Source organism: Cnephaeus nilssonii, assembly GCF_951640355.1.
Source record: "Cnephaeus nilssonii genome assembly, chromosome: 21".
NCBI lineage: Eukaryota > Metazoa > Chordata > Mammalia > Chiroptera > Vespertilionidae > Cnephaeus > Cnephaeus nilssonii.
In genome coordinates, this window is record NC_137092.1 from 30490671 (window position 1) to 30510215 (window position 19545).

Here is a 19545-nt window from a genome sequence, read left to right on the forward strand (position 1 = left end):
CTCGTCATTTGTCTTAATGAAGTTGACCGCAGGCCACTGGTCTGTTTCCTGGGGCAGGCTGCCATTCCCTGGTCCCGCCTCTGGACCTCTCCGAAGGGCCCAGCTCACGCAGCCCTTCCCAAGAGCCAATCGCCGTGGTTTGGCCGATTCTGTTGTTCAATGTAGCCTGGCTGCCTGGTTACAGAGAGTACCTGGGAGAAGGCCCAGGCTAGGGAGAAGATGATGGAGGCCAAAAATACTCTCATACACCTGAGCCTCGCTGTTTTGTTCTCTGACTGCTGGGGCTGAAAACCCCCACCGCCAGGCTAGGTGTCAGGTTCATCAGTACATGACCCAAGGGAGCTGTGCAGGGGGTGAGAATCGCAGAGCGACCATAAGGAGGAGCTTGACCTGAACCGCCCCATCCAGGGGGCATCCTCCGCCGGAAAAGAGCTGCTCTCACAGCAGCAGCAGCAGCCTTTGCTCTCAGTAGGATTGTCAGATGCTGTTTCTCCTGGATGTGTGTATTGATCTTCCTTTAGTAGAAAGTTTATCATTGTCTCTCTGTCCTTTTCACAGAAAGAGGACCTCAAATACTTGCTTTTCTTGGTTTTTCCACTGCAGATAGTTGGGCGAGGAGGCAGAATTTTAATTGTGTGCATTTATTTGTGCATTTATTTTCTTTCTTATATCTTTATGGAATGGATCCTGCTTCAAAGTCTGGATTCTAGGAGAGATCCCTCTAGGCCAGCTGCCCTGTGCAGATCTAGGTCTGAACGTAGTCAAAGGGCTTGGATATGTATAAATGGGCATATATATACTATATCATATATATGTATGTGTATATATATATATATATATATATATATATATATTATATACCCATTTATAAAAGCTATATTAGTATATATAGCTTTTCTCTTAAGAGGAAAAGCTGGTCTGTGACACCTAGGAGGGACTCATGTTGTCCTTTGGAAGAATTTCAGAGCTGACACTTTAAACCCATTCTACTTGCTTTTCTAGATTGCTTGGGTAGTGATAATTTGGTAGAGAGGCAGGTCTGAGTGACTGTGAAGACACTGGAAGCAGGATTTATTACTTTGTAACTCAGCAAGCATTTCTAGAGCACCTACCCTGCCAAGCTGGTTGAGTTTCACCACTTCAGGATGGCGGCCCCTGGAGTTGAGCAATGCAGTGGCCTGATGTGACCCTCATTAGATGCCATTGGAATATGGGATGCTGGATGATAAGGCAGAAAGTAGATCAGAACTCCTTGGAGTGGATTATGATCTAGTTAAAGAGACAGTTCTCAATTGTAAAGGTTTGATGGGGTCATTACATAGGACCATCTTTCCCTGCCTGTGAACAGAACTGATTGAGAGAGATGTAGAAATTGGGCAAATGGAGGATAAAACATCATCTTTATGACTAGTAAAGCTGATCCTGGAAAATGTAGTTCATATCTGTGGGCGAGAGAGTTTTGTGAAATTAAAGGGAACCTCAACTAAAATAGAGTTGGGAGGGCCTTTAGGGGGAGCTCTCACAGCCTACCACTCATTAATTACCCCAAACAGGAAGAGACCCATACTTTGCATCTCCAACAAGAAGATGTTTCTACTTGACTACCCTGGCCTGGCAACAGCTCAGCCTTTTCAATCACTCTGCCAGTGAAAACCACTGTACTTGGAACTCCCAGCTTTCTCCAATGTTTGTAAAAGCCCCTCCCAATGCACCCCCTGCCCCCCATCTCTTTCCTCTTAAAAAAAAGGTTTCTCTCCTTTGTTCTCCAGACTTGTCTATGGTTTTGCCATAGCTTCCATGACTGGAATTGTAATTCTTTTTTAAAAAAAATATATTTTATTGACTTTTTACAGAGAGGAAAGGAGAGGGACAGAGAGCTAGAAACATCGATGAGAGAGAAACATCGACCAGCTGCCTCTTGCACACCCCCTACCGGGGATGTGCCCGCAACCAATGTACATGCCCTTGACCGGAATTGAACCTGGGACCCTTCAGTCCGCAGACCGACGCTCTATCCACTGAGCCAAACCGGTTTCGGCTGGAATTGTAATTCTTTGCTATTCCTGAATAAGCCCATTTATGCAGGTAAAATTACTGACTATTTTTTTAGGTCAACAGTTTCTTAAAGTGAATCCTGGAATTAGACTTACCTACCCATCCCAGGTAGCATGGGAGAACTTCAGTTCTCCTCCTAGCAGCCATCTGCTCTGTCCTTTGACACCCTCCCCCCCAACATTTATAAAATGGAGAAGCAGAGCAGAATGCAGATTAATCTCTAAGAAAGTAGATGGGAGAAGTAGTCAAGCTGCCCACGTCCGATTCTTGTCCCCCAAATTAGCAGCCCAGGAAAAAGGCCTGGAGTGTTACATTGAAAGATGTCCCTGTACAGAGAAACATCAGATCAGGGAAAAGAAGGTTCCTCCCTCAACACGTTCAAATGATCAGCTGGAGATGAACTCGAAGGCAATACAGACCAACTATGCGAATTTTTGGTACAAGATATATATTTAGATACTGAAAAGGGCTGATCAGAATAGCATGTGTTTAATGGGGGAACATTTCTGGAAGCAAGCAGTGGGTACAATTTAGTGAAGAGAAGCACTCCGTTTTAAGCAGTCTGAACTGTTGAAATGGGGGGAATTCATGATGAGCTGGAACTGTCATAAAATGAAGAGCCCCCTCACTATGACTGACATAGTGGCTCTCATGATCTGGAAGATGTAGGTTGTCATCAGTTCCAGTAGTCATGAATGGAATATAAAGATTGGATGGTATAGCCCCAACGGGAATGTTCATAGGCTGAGCACAGTGGAGGACCCATGGTGGCAGCTGTGAAGGGGAGGGTGCTGGGGATTCCAGGAAGACAGGACTGCTGGTGTTAGACATCAGTCATGGCTGTCCTCTCACCTGATTTATAACTTTGATAAATTAGAAGTGCTTTCTGGTTTACCCCCTTAAACGAAAATCGCTTCAGGTTTTCTTTAGAGCAAAAAGAAAATGGTTTTTTGATTTGTTTGCTTTTTGTCTTACCAGCTAGGATACACCCGAGAGCTGTGGGTACATAGGCTCAGTTGGTGTGATGTTTTCTTTTTAGTTTTCTGTTGCTTAATTGAAAATGATTTTAAACCCCACAGCTTCTTAGGAGGGGACTGGGAGAAGCAGTAACACAAACGTTCCAAAAACTGTGGGTAATTCAGAGGCCACATTTTCTTATTTTGGAAAGCTATTTGTGATCTTTGTATAGTGGATTTTTTTTTTCAAAACACATTTTTCTTAGTGACATTATAATCCAGTTGTCTTCTAAGAGCGCCCAGAAACTGGCAGTTGAAAATTGTGGAAAGGGAAAATGGACAGAGAATGAAAATTAACTATAGATGAACCCATAGATAATTAAGATTTAAGGTGAACATTTCTCTTTTAATCTATTTGCTGCCTGTTTTACATGGGGTAGTCATATTTATATATGTATAAGTGGTGTAGCTGGATATGTAAACTAGTTATTAAGTTAGACTGGCTATTCCTAATGTTAATCTAAGATGTCTGTCTATCTGTGTTGTATGATATGGAAACTGATGTGATTGTGGGCAGAGAGACCTAGGTGACCTCTTGGGGATCTAGTTCCATCTCCAAGATTCATTGAGCTATTTGCTTTCTATCTCCTAAAATAAAGTAAAATAAATACTGAGCCCAGTGCCTGGAAGCTTCTCTAATACTTAACATAGGGAAATATTGATTGTATTTTAACTTGAAAATGGCTATAAAATAGTATGTAAAATACTAGCCCAGTTATGCAAAATTCAGCAGATAGTAGGTTCTTATAGGCCCGATGCTGTTTTAGGGACTGGGAGACAAGAACTAGATAGGGAGGGAGGGATTTGTCATTGCTCTGTGTCTCATTTAATTTTGTATCACAGAATTGATCGGTGAGACTTGCTGATGTCCTCTGGAGATAGAAAACACTTGTTTTCCCTCATTATGTTTTGGAAGCTGGAGACTGACTTTGTGTAGGTATTTGGCCGATACTTGAGTGGGTATATGAGAAGTCAGTGAGAGGAGCCCTGCCCAGCTTCTCCTTCTGTGGATTAGGACAGTGCTTTGGAAGAGCTCATTTATCCCCTACTTTAGCTCAGGAACGAGGACTAAAAGTTGAACCACTTTCATTGAGCTTCCTGAGGTCCTAATGTAATCACAACCCCAAACCGCCTGGAAAACTCCCTTTCTCGGGGAGCCTTTGCTGGAGAATCATTGTGGTGATTCTTCCCCTACTTAATGTGTTGTCACTTGCTATTGTATTGGACCTTTAGAATGTCTATTCTGGGGAGAGAGACTTAGAAATACAGTTTCTGGTCCCTGGTTGATTGAGTGTATGAGCCACACTGGATGGATTCCCAAACTGGATTTTGACCCTGAGGCCCTTTAGGAAATTTGGGTTTGCATGGTTTGCCGGCCATGTTGGCAGTGCCCCTTCTGGCCCCTACTCTTTACTCCATCACATGGTCTAAAGCAAGTCTTTGTGTCTCTGGACCTTAGCTATTACTATACATGTGGAGGGATTTTCAACCCATCCTATCTAATAATAGAGTAACATGTAAATTACCATCACTCCGCTACGCCCACGATTGGGCAGCGGGAGGCTGGGGGGCGGGACTCAGGGTGGCCTATCCGGCCATTGAGAGGCACGGATCCGCTGCCACTGAGGGGGGCTACTGCCCCCTGCGCCTCTCAACGGCCAGATCCGCGGCCGCTGAGGGGGCCTGCTGTGGACACCCAGCTGCGCCTCTCAACGGCAGGGTAGCCAGGTGTCCGTGGCAGCCCCCCTCAGCGGCCGTTGAGAGGCGCAGGGGGCGGGAGTCCTGCCCCCTGCGCCTCTCAACAGCAGGGTAGCCCCCCTCAGCGGCCGCGGACCATCAAAACTGGGGGAGCTGGGTGCCTGTCTGCTCCGGCACCAGGCCTTTCAGAAGCCTCTGCCGAGCCGGAGGCTTCTGAAAGGCCTGGTGCACCAGCAGACAGGCACCCGGCTCCCCGCGATCAAAAGCAAAAGCGTGGCAGCTGGATGCCTGTCCACTCAGGCACCAGGCCTTTCAGAAGCCTTCGGGACTGTGGAGGCTTCTGAAAGGCCTGGTGCACCAGCGGACAGGCACCCAGCTCCCCTGTGATCGAAAGCGAAAGCGTGTAGGGGACCCTACACGTGCATGATGCAATCATGCACTGGGCCTCTAGTTTTCTAATAGTTTTACAAGGGTTAAGAGATCTGCGCTTACAACATTATTTTAACAGGAGAAAAGCCCCACTAAGTAGTCACTGTGAAGGTTTTTATTCCAGCAAGAAGAGAAATTAATGGTATAATAACCCCAGTACCTGAAGGAGTGAAGTTTTTTTTTTTTTTTTTTAAAAAAGAATTAATATTTGTAGCTATTCATTCTCAAGTCTTTGCTTCCATAGCCCCTCAAATGAGAATGCAAATTACTGACCAGCCTTTTGCTATTTCTTTCAGGGACACCTGTGTGGTTCTTTGTGAAAATTGCTCCAATTCGAAACGAACAGGATAAAGTGGTTTTATTTCTTTGCACTTTCAGTGACATAACAGCTTTCAAACAGCCAATTGAGGATGATTCATGTAAAGGTTTGTAATTCTGATTTGTATATTTGTGGCTTTTTTTTTGCCTGCATTGTGAGACGCATTACAGAGAATTGGAGGTTGCCAAGGAAATCTCCGCACAAAGATCAAGATTTAAACTTTGATATTAAAGCATTTTATTGCTCTGGAATGTATTGAGGGAGGAGAAGGGGAGAAAAAAAGCTTTGTTTAGGAAAGCATCTGAATCAGTTTTATACCTGTCCAGATCAATCCTTTCCAATGAAATTTAGAAGAAGGTAGTTGGGCACCTCTGGCGTCATCAGAATCCTCTTGGGTTTTCACATGACAGATGTTAGTCACCTAAATGAGGTAGCCCTTGGCCACATTCATCTTTATATAGACACACATCTTTAAATTTGACTGAGTTCTAGGATTTCAAGATTGTTAAAGTAGATTTTAGTCCATTTCTATCAGTGTGGTTGAGTAAGTCTACAGCCAGTTCATTTATTTGAAACATGGTATTAATGAGCATGAGTAACATTTCCGTGTGTGTCATTTAATCAGCTGTGACCACAGATGTTATCATGCACCTCAGCCATAGCACATGCATGTTTTGTTTGAATAATATTGGAAAGGAGACAGCTCAGATTTCTAGAATAACTGTCCTCCTGAAGAGGCCCACTCATCAGGATATACAAAAGATGGCACATTGTTCCCAGAGGTTTGGGATTCGAGGGTGTCATGGCATTCTTTCTCATCCTTCCATCCCTCTTCCAGCGCGTCTACTCATGATCACGGAGGCGAGGGGCGCATTCAGACTGCAGTGCTCTCTGGCTCTGTGCCTGTGGTTGACTTCCCAGCTCTGCCAGAGAGCTCTGCGCCCGTGGTTTCCCGAGACACAGCAGAGAGATGAGAGTGGAACCCAGGGGAGGCAAACCGGGGCCTATTATTCTGGATGTGACCAAATTGTGATTGTTAAATGGGAATTATAGGAGGAACTAAAGAGCATTAATTATGTGGATGCTCTCAGGGGCTGTGTACTGTGAGGATATTTAAAATCCTAGCACATTTGGGCGCTCACACTTACAGAGCTCAGAGCACAGTGCTGTGTATACCAGTGCGTTCTTTTCTTTTCTTTCTTTTTTTTTTTTTTACTGATAGTGTAGTAAATCAGTTTCAGTCTGCCTTTTGGTTTAAGACTACAGCAGGTGTGAAGTCTCCCACCAGTGTCTCGGCCTCCTGCAGGCTCCCTTTCTCCTGCAGATGTGGGATGCCCTGCTTTCTAGCTTCTGACTGGAAGATTTCTCAGTGCAAGAGCTATTACTTGGTGATAGGCTCACTCATGATTAAGTATCATCTTGCTACCACCTAGAAAGGCCATTTGCTTTAACTGAATAAACTCACAAATAATATTTTAAAGGGAATCAGATATTGTGACACTTACTTTTGCAAGTTTTCTCTTAACAACTTAAACTGCATGATTAGGTCGAGCCAGAATGTTTTCATCACCATTGGAACATTTTTAGGTGACGTGCAGGTGCTATTCAGTGGGAAAGGCATACTCAATAGAGAACACGCCTCACATGTCACCTGCTGTCTGCATTTGATTCTCATGAAACCTGAGAGAAGAGATAAGTCACATTTTGTGTGATAAATGAGACTCACTTATGTGAGTGATGTGCCGAGACTCACTTAGGTTTATTTTTCAGAAATAAAATGTTCCACTTCATTTAACCTGCTTCAATGATGTATTTCCTTCACACACACACACACACACACACACACACACACACACACACTTTCGTCCTCAGTGTAGGCATGCTGCTAGTGGATCATGCCTAGCACCTCCTCCAGGACATGCTTTATAAGCCTGTCCATTTAAAAGCCATAGCAGATACGCTTAGACCCTCCCACTTGTCATGTCACTGTGCCCCTGGCCCACGTCGATTTGGTGGTCTGCTTAGGACAAGGTCAAATTTTATACTAGTCTATTTATGATGGAAGAGCGTGATCATTCTCCAGGCCTTGTTCATAAGCCTATAAACTGCAGTTCTGGCCTCAAGGATCAAGTTGAGATGGAAAATGAGCTGCCCTGTGGCTGGGTTGCTCTCTGACTTGACATTTCTCCTTGGATGTGCTCTCTCATTGTGAGAGCCCACAGATCCAGCGGCGGCGTCTCGGTCCCACACTTCCACCAGCCTTCAGGGTCTTAAGAGTGTTGCTGACTTAGGCTTGTTTCAAATACACTTTTGAGATGGAAAGGAAGGATGGATAATCCAAAACCCCAGGAAAATCCCCCGATCCTTGCTCGTTGACATAATGGCATGAGATGCTTTCCTAGCATCAGATTAGTCTTTTTTAAAAGTCACTTGTGCTGATCGTCTCTAAAATGCTTTTATTTTCTCTGATCATGCAGTGCCTAACTTTGGGTTTGGGAATGGGGCAAGTGCATCCTAATAATGGGTTCAAGAAACCAGTTGGTGCCTAATATTTTCCCACAAACAACCCACAAAGGGGTAAGCACATGGCAATAGTCTATTTAACACCTGACACCACGTAACTGGCCTTTCTCCCAGAGCTCTGAGCACAGGTGATGGGCCTGGGAAGGCTCTCTGAGCCCCCTCTTTCACTTAATATGTAAGCTCTCATGATCCTTTGGATGAATTATCCAGGCCCCTGACTTCCTCTTCTCTTTTCTGTCCATCTTTTGGCTTATTCCCTTGCTCTCTGACAAAAAGTACCCACAGATGGTATGGAGCAGGAATGAAGGCCGAGCTAGGTTTGCTGCTTTGGAACAGCTCTGGGGCGTGTGTGTGTGTGTGTGTGTGTGTGTGTGTGTGTGTGTGTGTGTGTGTGTAGGCTGAATGAGAAAGTGGAAATTCTTGGCTGAAATAAGAATCTGTGATGCTCCAGGGGTTTTATTATTTCTCATCTCTTGCTTTTCTGTCATTATGGGTAATTGGGAATAGACTACAGTGTATTTTTCTCTGTCCCATTCTCCCTGCTGAGCCAGGAGCCTTGGGCAAGTGTGCCGGGGAGAGCCGGAGTGTGAGGCTCAGGCTCTTCTCTCGGCACTGCTCACCAAAGAATGAGTCACCCCTCTTGTTTTTTTTTTCCTCAGACCCCCACCAAGTAATCTCACATTAGAAGGAGCAAATCCATTTTCAAAGACGCATGTATTGACTTCTAAATTTATAGTTAAACTTGATCCAAATACAGACAACAAAAGGAATGGAAAATTCCAGAGGAGATTTTTGAAGGCCAGAGATTTAGAATATTTGGAGATGAGAGCTCTGGCAAGCGGTTGTAACTGCCGACCTGTTTTAATGCGTCTTTATGTGGGAGATTTGTGAGGCACTCTTGGGAAAGAACAGAGTAATGGATACAAGCCATGGGCCCCTTCTCCCCCTCTGGTGTTACCATTGTATCTTATTCCCTTAGGATGATGGAGAGGTGATGATTCAGTGATTGCTACTTGAAGACATCATTGTAGATTTTTGGTTATTTGTACCTGGATAGGGAAAAGATGGGGGAGGAAGACTTGAGGACATTTAGGCAGTGTCCACATTGGCCACCCATCCTGGCCCCATGTGTCCATTGTTCCCTTCTGGATGTTGGGTTATGGCACCAGCTCCTCTCAGAGAATCTGTGACTCTACAGATTAGGACGGCCTTCCCACAGGGGTGAGGATACCTTACAGGGGTCCTCTGCAGCTTCTACTCAAGGTGACAGGACATGAGTTCCCAGGGAGGGGCCTGTGGATGTCTTTCCTGGTATCCCTGGACCTCCTCTCAGAGGAGCTGGAGTTCCATTTCTTCTGGTCTGGGGAGGGTTCAGGGCCATTCTTCTGCTTAGCTGCACTGTCCTCTGGATTCGGAGTCTGTGTTGGGAAGGTGCTCCAGGCACTGAATACTGCCAAACTTTAAAGGACAAAAGACAAAATCGCCTTGTCCTGATTTTAGCTGTCATGTAAAAATAGTTGCATGCTCTGTTTATTTACTGGGGACCCTCAACTCCAAGCTTGGCCTTGAGAACCCCAACAGGCTTTCAGGGGTTTTGTGGGGCAGTTGCCTTGGTCAACATTGATGCAAATGGGTTGTTGGATGTTGGAAGGGACAGTTGTCTTTGGGGGACCATAAAAAGATCACTCATATGTCTTAAATTCTCAGTAAACATCACTCATACATCCTAGATTCTGGGTATCAAGTGGGCTAATTAGGAAAAGATCAGTATTTTCCTTTCCCTGGATAGACTGGCTAGTCCAGATGGCCAAGGAGGCCTCGAGACAACCTCAGCTATAGCCTGTTGATCAGAGCCCATTTGTTTTACCAGGCAAATGCACCCTGACTGGGGGGAGGTCGAGTCTTTTAATTTTCACTTTACAGATGAGATAACTAAGCCCAGGTAACTTGTTGGGGATTACAAAGCTGGAGGCAGAGATGGGATTTGTATCCAGATTCTTTCTGGGACTCTGGATCCTGAGTTCAGTCGGAGTCTCTCCGAGTTTCTTGTTTTAAGGGGACCTGTCACCAACTGTCCTTCTCCCAATCCCAGAGCAGACTAAAGTCTGCCAGGGCTTTCCCCCCACTTACCCATGGATTAAATTCATTTTTTATTCTCCTGGCTTTGGAGAATGTAATGCATGGAATGGCGGATGGACAGCTCGTCCATTTGAAACCCGGGGTGAGCTGGGTCTCTGCTAGATCAGATGCGGGGGTTGAGCTCAGTCACGAGGTCAGAGAAGCATCGTGATTGCCTCTAGTGTCTGGCCGGAAAGCCTTGGGCCAGATTGGGGAGATCTGGGTTCTAGACTCTTTCTAGTTGTCCAGGCACTCTGTGCCTCAGTTTCCCTTTTGTAATCAGGTGCTGAAACCTGCCCTACCTACGTCACAGAGTTATAATGAGGGTACAGTGAGAGTGCAGGGGAAAGCTGCACAGATTTGAGCATCTCTACGTGCTTTCCTGAGCAGCAAGGCTTCATTGTGACGACGGGGAGGGAGCTCAGGAAGACCTGGGGTGTCTGTTTCTGACAGTGTAACTTGTGGTGTGAATGTCCGTGTACCTTCAGGACGTGGCTGAACTTGTCTCTTTTCTCTTCCGCATGCTCCAGGCTGGGGGAAGTTTGCTCGGCTGACCAGAGCGCTGACAAGCAGCCGGGGTGTCCTGCAGCAGCTGGCTCCCAGCGTGCAGAAAGGCGAGAACGTGCACAAGCACTCCCGCCTGGCTGAGGTAAGGGCGAGGGTCAGCTCATCTTACACTTCACCTCTGTGGGGCCCAGGGGCTGAGGAAATGGTGCACAGCGAGTGTGCTGGCTTCGAGGGGACCTTCAGGATCCCCAGACTCTCAACCTGGCTGGGCTGCATACCACGATGTCTGACTTTGGGTAAGGGACCAAACTCCCATCTGTAAAAAGGACTGCAGACAGCTCTGTTCCAAGTTTCTTGAGCTTACACGTGTCAGTTCACTTTTTTGAAGGAGTAGGGAAGGAGCTAGAAGTGCTATATATACGGAAGGGGGTTGTACCTGTAGACCATACATATATATTTTTTTATTTGAACAATATATACGATCAAAGGAAAAAAAGATACAGGAAGCAAAAAGAAAATAAAACCACGTATGGTCTCACTAGCCAGGATGGTAAGTCTCCCTTTTGCTGGGACAAGTCCTTGGGTGATATTCACACTTTTTGGTATCCTGTAATTTAAATACTTAAAAAACTTAACTATAATGAATACATCTTATGTTAGATGATGAGGGGATAAGAGAGGGAAGAAAATAGAAGTATTTGCTTAGCATATACACTGAGTGGCCAGATTATTATGATCTCTGAACGCATAATAATCTGGCCACTCAGTGTGTGTGTGTGTGTGTGTGTGTGTGTGTGTGTGTGTGTGTGTGTGTATGTGAGTGTGTGTGTGTATGTGTATATGTATATGTATATATATATGTATATATATATATATGTGTGTGTGTGTGTGTGTGTGTGTGTGTGTGTGTGTATATATATATATATATATAGCCCGGTGCATGAATTCATGCATGAGAGGGGTCCGGCCAGCCTGGCCAGGGGGAGGGGACATGGGCGGTTGGCCGGCCTGCCTGCTGGTCGAACTCCTGGTTGAGGGGACAATATGCATATTAGCCTTTTATTATATAGGATATACACTGAGTGGCCAGATTATTATGCATCTAGAGATCATAATAATCTGGCCACTCAGTTATACACAGGTATATGTTTTATATAAACATTCATAACAAAATAAAAAATATAACTCAAACTGCTCTGTAGTTTTCTCCACTTAATACCCTCTAATGTACTATACAGTTTACTTATTTATTGTGTTTCTTGTCCACTAATATGTCCTAAGCACTTAAAACAGTGCCTGGCACATAGTACATGCTCATCAGTAGTAAGTGTTTTTTAACTGATCAAATGGGTGAAAAAAAGGAAAGGATGTTAGTGCTTTTGTCTACCTGTCTAGCATAAGAAATTGCTCATTACTTGGCAATGTGAGGCAAACATCTGGGTCACATCCCAGGGGCTAGTAAATTTTAGTTAACTTGGCTAGAGGCTTGCCAATTTTATGGATCTTTCCAAAGAACCAGCTTTTGATTTTGTTGATTTTCTCTAATGGTTTCTTGTTTTGAATTTTATTGATTTCTGCTCTAATTTTTATTATTTCTTTTCTTCTGCCTACTTTGGATTTAATTGGCTGTGTTTTTTTTCTAGTTTCCTACGGTGGGAACTTAGACGATCGATTTTTGATCTTTCTTCTTTTCTAATATATGCATTCAGTGCTATAGATTTCCTTCTAACCGCTGCTTTCACTGCAGGCCACAAATTTTGATAAGTTGTGTTTTCATTTTCATTCGCTTCAAAATATTTTTAAATGTGTCTTGAGATTTCTTTGATCCCATGTGTTATTTAAAAGTGTGTTGTCCAAGTATTTTGGGATTTTACAGCTATCTTTCTGTTATTGACTTCTAGTTTAATTTCATTGTGGTCTGAGAGCAGACATTGTGTAATTTTTACTCTTTTAAATTTGTGAAGGTGTGTTTGATGGCCCAGAATGTGGTCTAGCATGGTGAATGTTGCAGGTGAGCTGAGAAGAAAGTGTATTCTGCTGCTGTTGTCAGGTATATCCAGGTGACTGATGGTGTTATATAGATCCTTACTGATTTTCTGCCTGCTGGTTCTGTCCATTTCTGATAGAGGGGTGTTCAGGTCTCCAACTCTAATAGTGGGTTCATCTATTTCTCCGTATGGTTCTATCAGTTTTTGCCACAGGATTTTGATGCTCTGTTGTTTGGTGCATTAACATTAAGGATTGTTATGTCTTCTTAAAAATCGACCTGTTTTTCATTATGTAATGCCCTTCACAATCCCTGATATCTGTTCTTGCTTTGAAGTCTGGTCTGTCAGAAATTAATATGGCTACTTTTTCTTTCTTTCTTCCTTTCTTCCTTCCTTCCTTCCTTCCTTCCTTCCTTCCTTCCTTCCTTCCTTCCTTCCTTCCTTCCTTCCTTCCTTCCTTCCTTCCTTCATCTATACCCAAGGATTTTTTTTTTTTTAGAGAGAAGTGGAAGGGATGGAGGGGGGGGGGGGGAGAGAGAGAGAGAGAGAGAGAGAGAGAGAGAGAGAGAGAGATTGATTGGTTACCTGCTGCATGCACCTGGACTGGGGCTGGGGATCAGGAATGTGCCTTTGACCAGAAATTGAACCCGCTACTCTTTGGTGCATGGGCTGATGCTCTAACCACTTAGCAATACCGGCCAGTCCTCTAGCTTTCTTTTGATTAGTGTTAGCATGGTATATATTTCTTCATCCTTTTATTTTTAATCTATATGTGTATTTATATTTCAAGTGGGTTTCTTATAAAAACACTAGAGGCCCAGCGCACAAAATTGTGCGTGGGTAGGGTCCTAGGCCTAGCCTGCAGTTAGAGCCATCTTCTGTCCGCTCACCAGTCCCCAGTCCCGCCCCGCCACCACTCATTCCAGTTCCCCATGGTTCCTCATTGGCCATCCAGCAATCAGAGCCTGCAGGCCGGGAGGAGGGACCAAGAGGTCTGCCTTCCGCCTGCTTGCAAGTCCCCAGTCCCACCCCGCTGCCACCCACCCCGGTTCCCCGTGGTTCCCCGTTGGCCATCCAGCGATCGGAGCCTGCGGGCTGGGGGCAGGGACTGAGAGGTGGTCAATGCACCTCATAGCGACTGGTCCATCAGTCGTTCCGGTCATTATGCCATTATGGTCGCTGGCTTTTTATTATATAGGATAGGATATAATTGTCTCGTTTTTTGATCCACTTTTACAATCTCTGGTGTGACTGGCACATTTAGACTATTGATGCTTAAAGTGATTATTGAGACAGTTGGATTAATATTTACCATATTAGCTCTTTTCTATTTGTGCCCTTGTTATTTGTTCCTATTTTATCTTTCACTCTTTTTCTGCCTTTTGTAGTTTTAACTAAGCATTTTATATGATCCTGTATTCACTCCTTTCTTAGCACATCAGTTATACTTCTTTTCTTGCTTTTTTTTTTTTTTTTTTTAGTGGTTGTCCTAGAGTTTGCAATATACATTTACAACTAATCCAGGTCTATTTTCAAATAACACTGTGCTGCAAATGCCTTATAACAAAATATTCCTAATTCCTCTCTCCTGTCTCTTGATTGTGTGTTTGTTTGTTTTTGGGGTGTGTGTGTGTGTGTGTGTGTGTGTGTGTGTGTGTGTGTGTTTGTTTTGGTCATTTATCAGGCTAGGTGTCCTCTGAGCTTCCCGGCGTTGTAGTTTTGTGTCTGGCATGAATTTAGAGAAATTCTCAATCATTATTGCTTCAAATGTTTTTTTTTTCTGTTTCTCGCTCCTCCCTCTCGTATTCTCATTACCTATATCTGAACTCCTTTTGAAGTTGTCCCACAGTGCTTGCACATTCTGTTCTATTTTTGGGGAGTCCTTTTTCTCTTTGCGCTTCAGTTTTGAAGGTTTCTATTTGACATAGCCTCAGACTCAGAGATATTTTTCCTTAGCTGTGTTCAGTCTCCTAATGAGCGCCTTCAAGTCATTCTTCATTTCGGTTACAGTGTTTTTGGTTCTTCCTTTGAATTTCCATTTCTCTGCTTACATTATCTGCCTGGTTTAATGTGTTACTTTTTCCATGAGAGCCCTTAGCCTATTAGCCATAATTGTTTTAAATTCCTGGTCAGATAATTCCAACATCCCTGAATGTCTGGGTCTGGTTCTGTTGCTAGCTCTGTCTCTTCACATTGTGGTTTTTTTTTTTTTTTGTTTTTTTTTGCCTGTGAGTATGCCTTGCAACTCTTTGTTGAAAGCTGGACAGGATGTACTGGGTAAAAGAAATGGGCAAAGAGGCCCTCAGTGAGGTGGTGGTGAGGTGTGGGGGAGAAGAAACATCTGTAGTCCTGTGATTAGCTACTGCAGTGATCCTGTGCCCCTGGGCTGTGCATTTCACATATCTATGAAAGAATAGGGAAGGAGGCAGTCTAGGGTCAGGGAAGCATCAGGCCACCGTGCAGATCTGAGAGAGGCCGTGCCATCCCCACAGGGCCCTCTGCAGCAGAGATGCCAGCGAGAAGAGTCCTGTCCCGGGACTCAGCCACCTCCTTGCTCAGCTATTGGTAGGTGCTTCCCTGGAAAGCTCAGGCTTCTGTCCTTAGGAAGCTAACAGGAGTCCGTCAGCTAACTGCACTCCTGCAGCTGGGCAGAGAACCCTTTCTGGGAGCGGAATCTGAGAGGGCACAGCTCCGAGTGCCACCACCTCGTCACTGTCACTCCTTCTGCCTTGGTAGGGAGGAAGTTGTGGCCGGTGTATGATCCACTCTGTGTGTGGCCTTCATGCAGGAGTGGCCCTGCTGGGGTTTGGTCTGCCAGGGACGACTCTAGTGCCAGTCGCTCTCTCCATGGAGCAGCTGTGGGCAAGACGTGGAGGCAAGCCACCTTTTCTGTCACACCCTTTCTGTGAAGGAGCCAGGTCAAGATATAACCTGACGTATGCACTTGTGGCTAGAGGGCAGGCACATCCATTCCACCATGCCAGGGGTGTAAGTGCTCCTGATACTTACCAACTCATTACAAGATCTGGTAGCTGCCCCGTGTGCTTCTGTTTCTCACGTGGATGACAGGAGTAATGGACGGAGACAGCGGTACAGGTTACAACTCATTTGGCAATGTATTTAGCTGTGTGATTTGGGGCAAGTCACTTCACATCTAAGAGCTTCTGTTTCCTCCTCTTCCTTATCTCCAAAGGAAGGTAGTATAAGTTCAAATGCGAACGTGTACCCATTAGATTAATGAGGCATAAGGAAGATTCTGAGTACAAACACGTTGGCATATAGTAAATGTGCAATAACATTAGATTTTGACTCCTGGTTCTTTATATCCCTTTAGAAAAATTTCCTCAAGTTTCAGAAATAAAACAGATTCTTTATCAGATTTTAAAGCATAGAGGTATATAAAGTAGAAAGTGAAAGCTTACTGTTTCTTAGAAGTAACTTTTTTAAAAATCACAGCATGTGTTTTATTACAAATACTAGAAGCCCGGTGCACGAAATTCGTGCACGGCGGGGGGTTGTCCCTCAGCCCAGCCTGTACCCTCTCCAATCTGGGACTCCTGAAGGGATGTCCGACTGCCCGTTTAGGCCCGATCCCCTCACAATCCAGGACTGCTGGCTCCCAACTGCTTGCCTGCCTGCCTTCCTGATTGCCCCTAACCGCCTCTGCCTGCCAGCCTGATCACCCCCTAACCACTCCGCTGCCAGCCTGGTTGATGCTTAACTGCTCCCCTGCCAGCCTGTTTGCCCCCAACTTCCCTCCTCTGCCAGCCTGGTCACCCCTAACTGCCCTCTCCTGCAGGGTTGATCACCTCCAACTGCCCTCCCTTGTAGGCCTGGTCCCTCACAACTGCCCTCTCTTGCAGGCCGGGTGCCTCCAAACTGCCCTCTCCTGCTGGCCATCTTGTGGTGGCCATCTTGTGTCCACATGGGGGCAGGATCTTTGACCACATGGGGGCAGCTATATTGTGTGTTGCAGTGATGATCAATCTGTATATTACTCTTTTATTAGATAGGATAGAGGCCTGGTGCACGGGTGGGGGCCAGCTGGTTTGCCCTGAAGGCTGTCACAGATAAGGGTGGGGGTTCCCTTGGGGTGTGGGGCGGCCTGAGCGAGGGGCCTGTGGTGGTTTGCAGGCTGGCCACGCCCCCTGGCAACCCAAGGGGAGGCCCTGGTATCTGGAATTTATTTTCCTTCTACAATTGAAACTTTGTAGCCTGGAGTGGAGCCAAGCCTGCTGTTCCCTCCGGGGCGGCAGCCATTTCTGTGGCAGTTAATTCACCTTCTACAATTGAAACTTTGTAGCCTTAAGCGGGTGAGCCCGGCCAGGGTGTGCGGAAAGCTTTGCTTCCCCTGTTGCCAGCGGCAACCCTGGCCAGCTCTCTCAAGCTCCATTCTGCCGCCATTTGTTTGAATTTGTTTACCTTCTAAAATGGAAACTTTGTAGCTTGAGTGGAGGCTTAGGCCTGCAACGGCTATGGAAAGCTTGGCTTCCTCTGTTACCTGGGAAACCTTGCTCTCTGTGGCTGTAGCCATCTTGGATTGGGGTTAATTTGCATACACGCCCTGATTGGCTGGTGGGCGTGGCTTGGCTGGTGGGCGTGGCTTATGTAGCGGAGTGATGGTTAATTTGCATATTACCATTTTATTAGAGAGGATTTGTATATAGGATTTCTATCGATTTTTTTGAAACGAAAATGTGAGTCATACTATACATATTATTTTCTAATTTGCTTTTCTCCCCACTTACTGTTATATTTGGGATATTTCCCTAAGAGCACATATCCCTTTTATTCTTCCTTTTAAAAATATGTTTTTATTGATTTCAGAGAGAGGAAGGGAGAGGGAGAGAGATGGAAACATCAATGATGAGAGAGAATCATTTGATCGGCTGCTTCCTGCACGCCCCCTACTGGGAACTGGGCCTGCAATCTGGGCATGTGCCCTCATGAGGAATTGAACTGGGACCTCTTGGTTCATGGGTCAGTGCTCAACCACTGAGCCACACTGCTCCTTTATTCTTTTTAATAGTTGCTTTGTATGCTGTTGCATGACTATATCCAAACCTGTTTAGCTCTCCCCTGTGGATGCATATTCAGGTTGTTACTAATCTTCGGTACTTACAGAGAATGCTGCAGTGAATCTCCTTGTATGTATAGTTTTGGTTTTAATTTAAAAATATTTCAAGCTTTTAGAATAGTAGAGAGTAATTTGACCAAAATTTATTTATACCATCTAGACAGTAAATGTTAGTTTCTCACTTCAGATTCTTTTTAAGAAATTTAAATATTACAGGTAATGTTTAGGTCCTTTTAGAAGTTATTCCCAGAAGTAATCACCATACTGAAGTTGTATGTCCGCTTGCTACTGAATTTTTAATATTTTTACTGCTTACGTATTTATCTGTAAAACATAGAGTGTGATTGTGTTTTTAATGTATTTACACAAATTATATCACACCGATATTTTACAACTTGCATTTTACAGCTGACATTTATTTTTGAAAGCGTTTTATTTTGCAATAATTATAGACTCACAGAAAGTTGCAAAACTAGTACAGAGTGTCCTGTACCCTTCACCTAGCTTCCCTCAATGGTAACATCTTACATAACTATAGTACTACTAGTGGCCCTGTGCACGAATCCGTGTGCGAGTAGCTCTCTGCTGCACTGTAGCTCGCTGCCCCGCCCTCCTGCTGATGGGTCGTTACTGTCACGGCATAATGACTATTTGCATATTACCTCTTTATTATATAGGATATCAAAACCAGGAAACTGACATGTGTAGGATATTGCTAAGTAAACTAAAGACCATATTCAGATTTCATCAGTTTTTATATGCACTCATTTGTGTTGATGTGTGTGTAGTTCTATGCAATTTTATTTCATGTATAGCTTTGGATAGCCACCTCTACCACCAAAATCCAGACCTGTTCCATCACCACCAAGGAACTCTGTTATATACTAGTAACCCCTTTAGAGTCACATCCACATCCTTTCCCTATCCCCTGGAAACCATTCGTTTGTTCTTGATCTCTGTAATTTTGGTATTTTGAGAATCCTATCTAATAATAGACAAATATGCAAATTGACCGCACCTTTGCTATGCCCAAGCCACGCCCACCAACCAATCAGGATGAATATGCAAACTACCCCAACAAAGATGGCGGCTAATTTGCATATCAAGAAAGCGTAGAAAGAAGCCAAGAGCTGCAGAAGGGAGCAAAGCTGCAGAGAAGCAAGCAAGCCTGGGGGAGAAGAAGGGAGGAGCGGAGGCGGGGCCGGGGGAGAAGGGAGGAGCGGAGGCGGGGCCAGGGGAGAAGGGAGGAGCGGAGGCGGGGCCAGGGGAGAAGGGAGGAGCGGAGGCGGGGCCAGGGGAGAAGGGAAAAGCAGGCGGGCTGGCAGAGAAGGAGGGCCGGGGGAGAAGGGAAGAGAGGAGGTGGGGCCAGGGGAGAAGGAAGGAGAGCAGGCTGGCGGAGAAGTTAGAAAAGCAGGGGGGCTGGCGGAGAATGCCGGGCGGGGGACAAGGGAGGAGAGCAGGCAGGGCAGGGTAGAGTGCAGCAGGAAACCCTATTGCAGGATTTTTCCTGCAACGGGAACGCTAGTGTTATATAAATAGAATGACATAGAATGAACCTCTTGTGATTAGCTCTCACCAATGTAACGTCTTTAAGACCCACCCAGGTGCATGTAGCAATGACTTGTTCCTTTTTCTATTGTGTGGATATACCACAGTTCATTTAACCATTCACCCATTAACTGACAGTTGGGTGTCTCCAGGATTTAGCTGTATGAATAAAGCTGCTTAAAAATATAGACACACAACATGGACATACTTTAAATCCTCTTTCTTGGTGTTCACTCTCTTCCTGTGGTGAATTCATCTGTAACTGGG

The 19545-nt window shown here is 45.0% G+C and overlaps 1 protein-coding gene across 2 annotated transcripts in view; it reads left to right on the top strand.

Annotated features, from left to right (window-relative positions):
• Positions 1-19545, top strand: part of KCNH1 (potassium voltage-gated channel subfamily H member 1) — a gene marked incomplete at both ends in the record, with an annotated part of 267549 nt that overhangs the window by 29814 nt on the left and 218190 nt on the right. For both annotated transcript variants that reach the window (XM_079761861.1, XM_079761862.1), the window contains 2 exons: positions 5495-5623; positions 10689-10807. In XM_079761861.1, coding sequence (XP_079617987.1) covers positions 5495-5623; positions 10689-10807 — 248 coding nt within the window. The remainder of the gene's footprint in view (positions 1-5494; positions 5624-10688; positions 10808-19545) is intronic.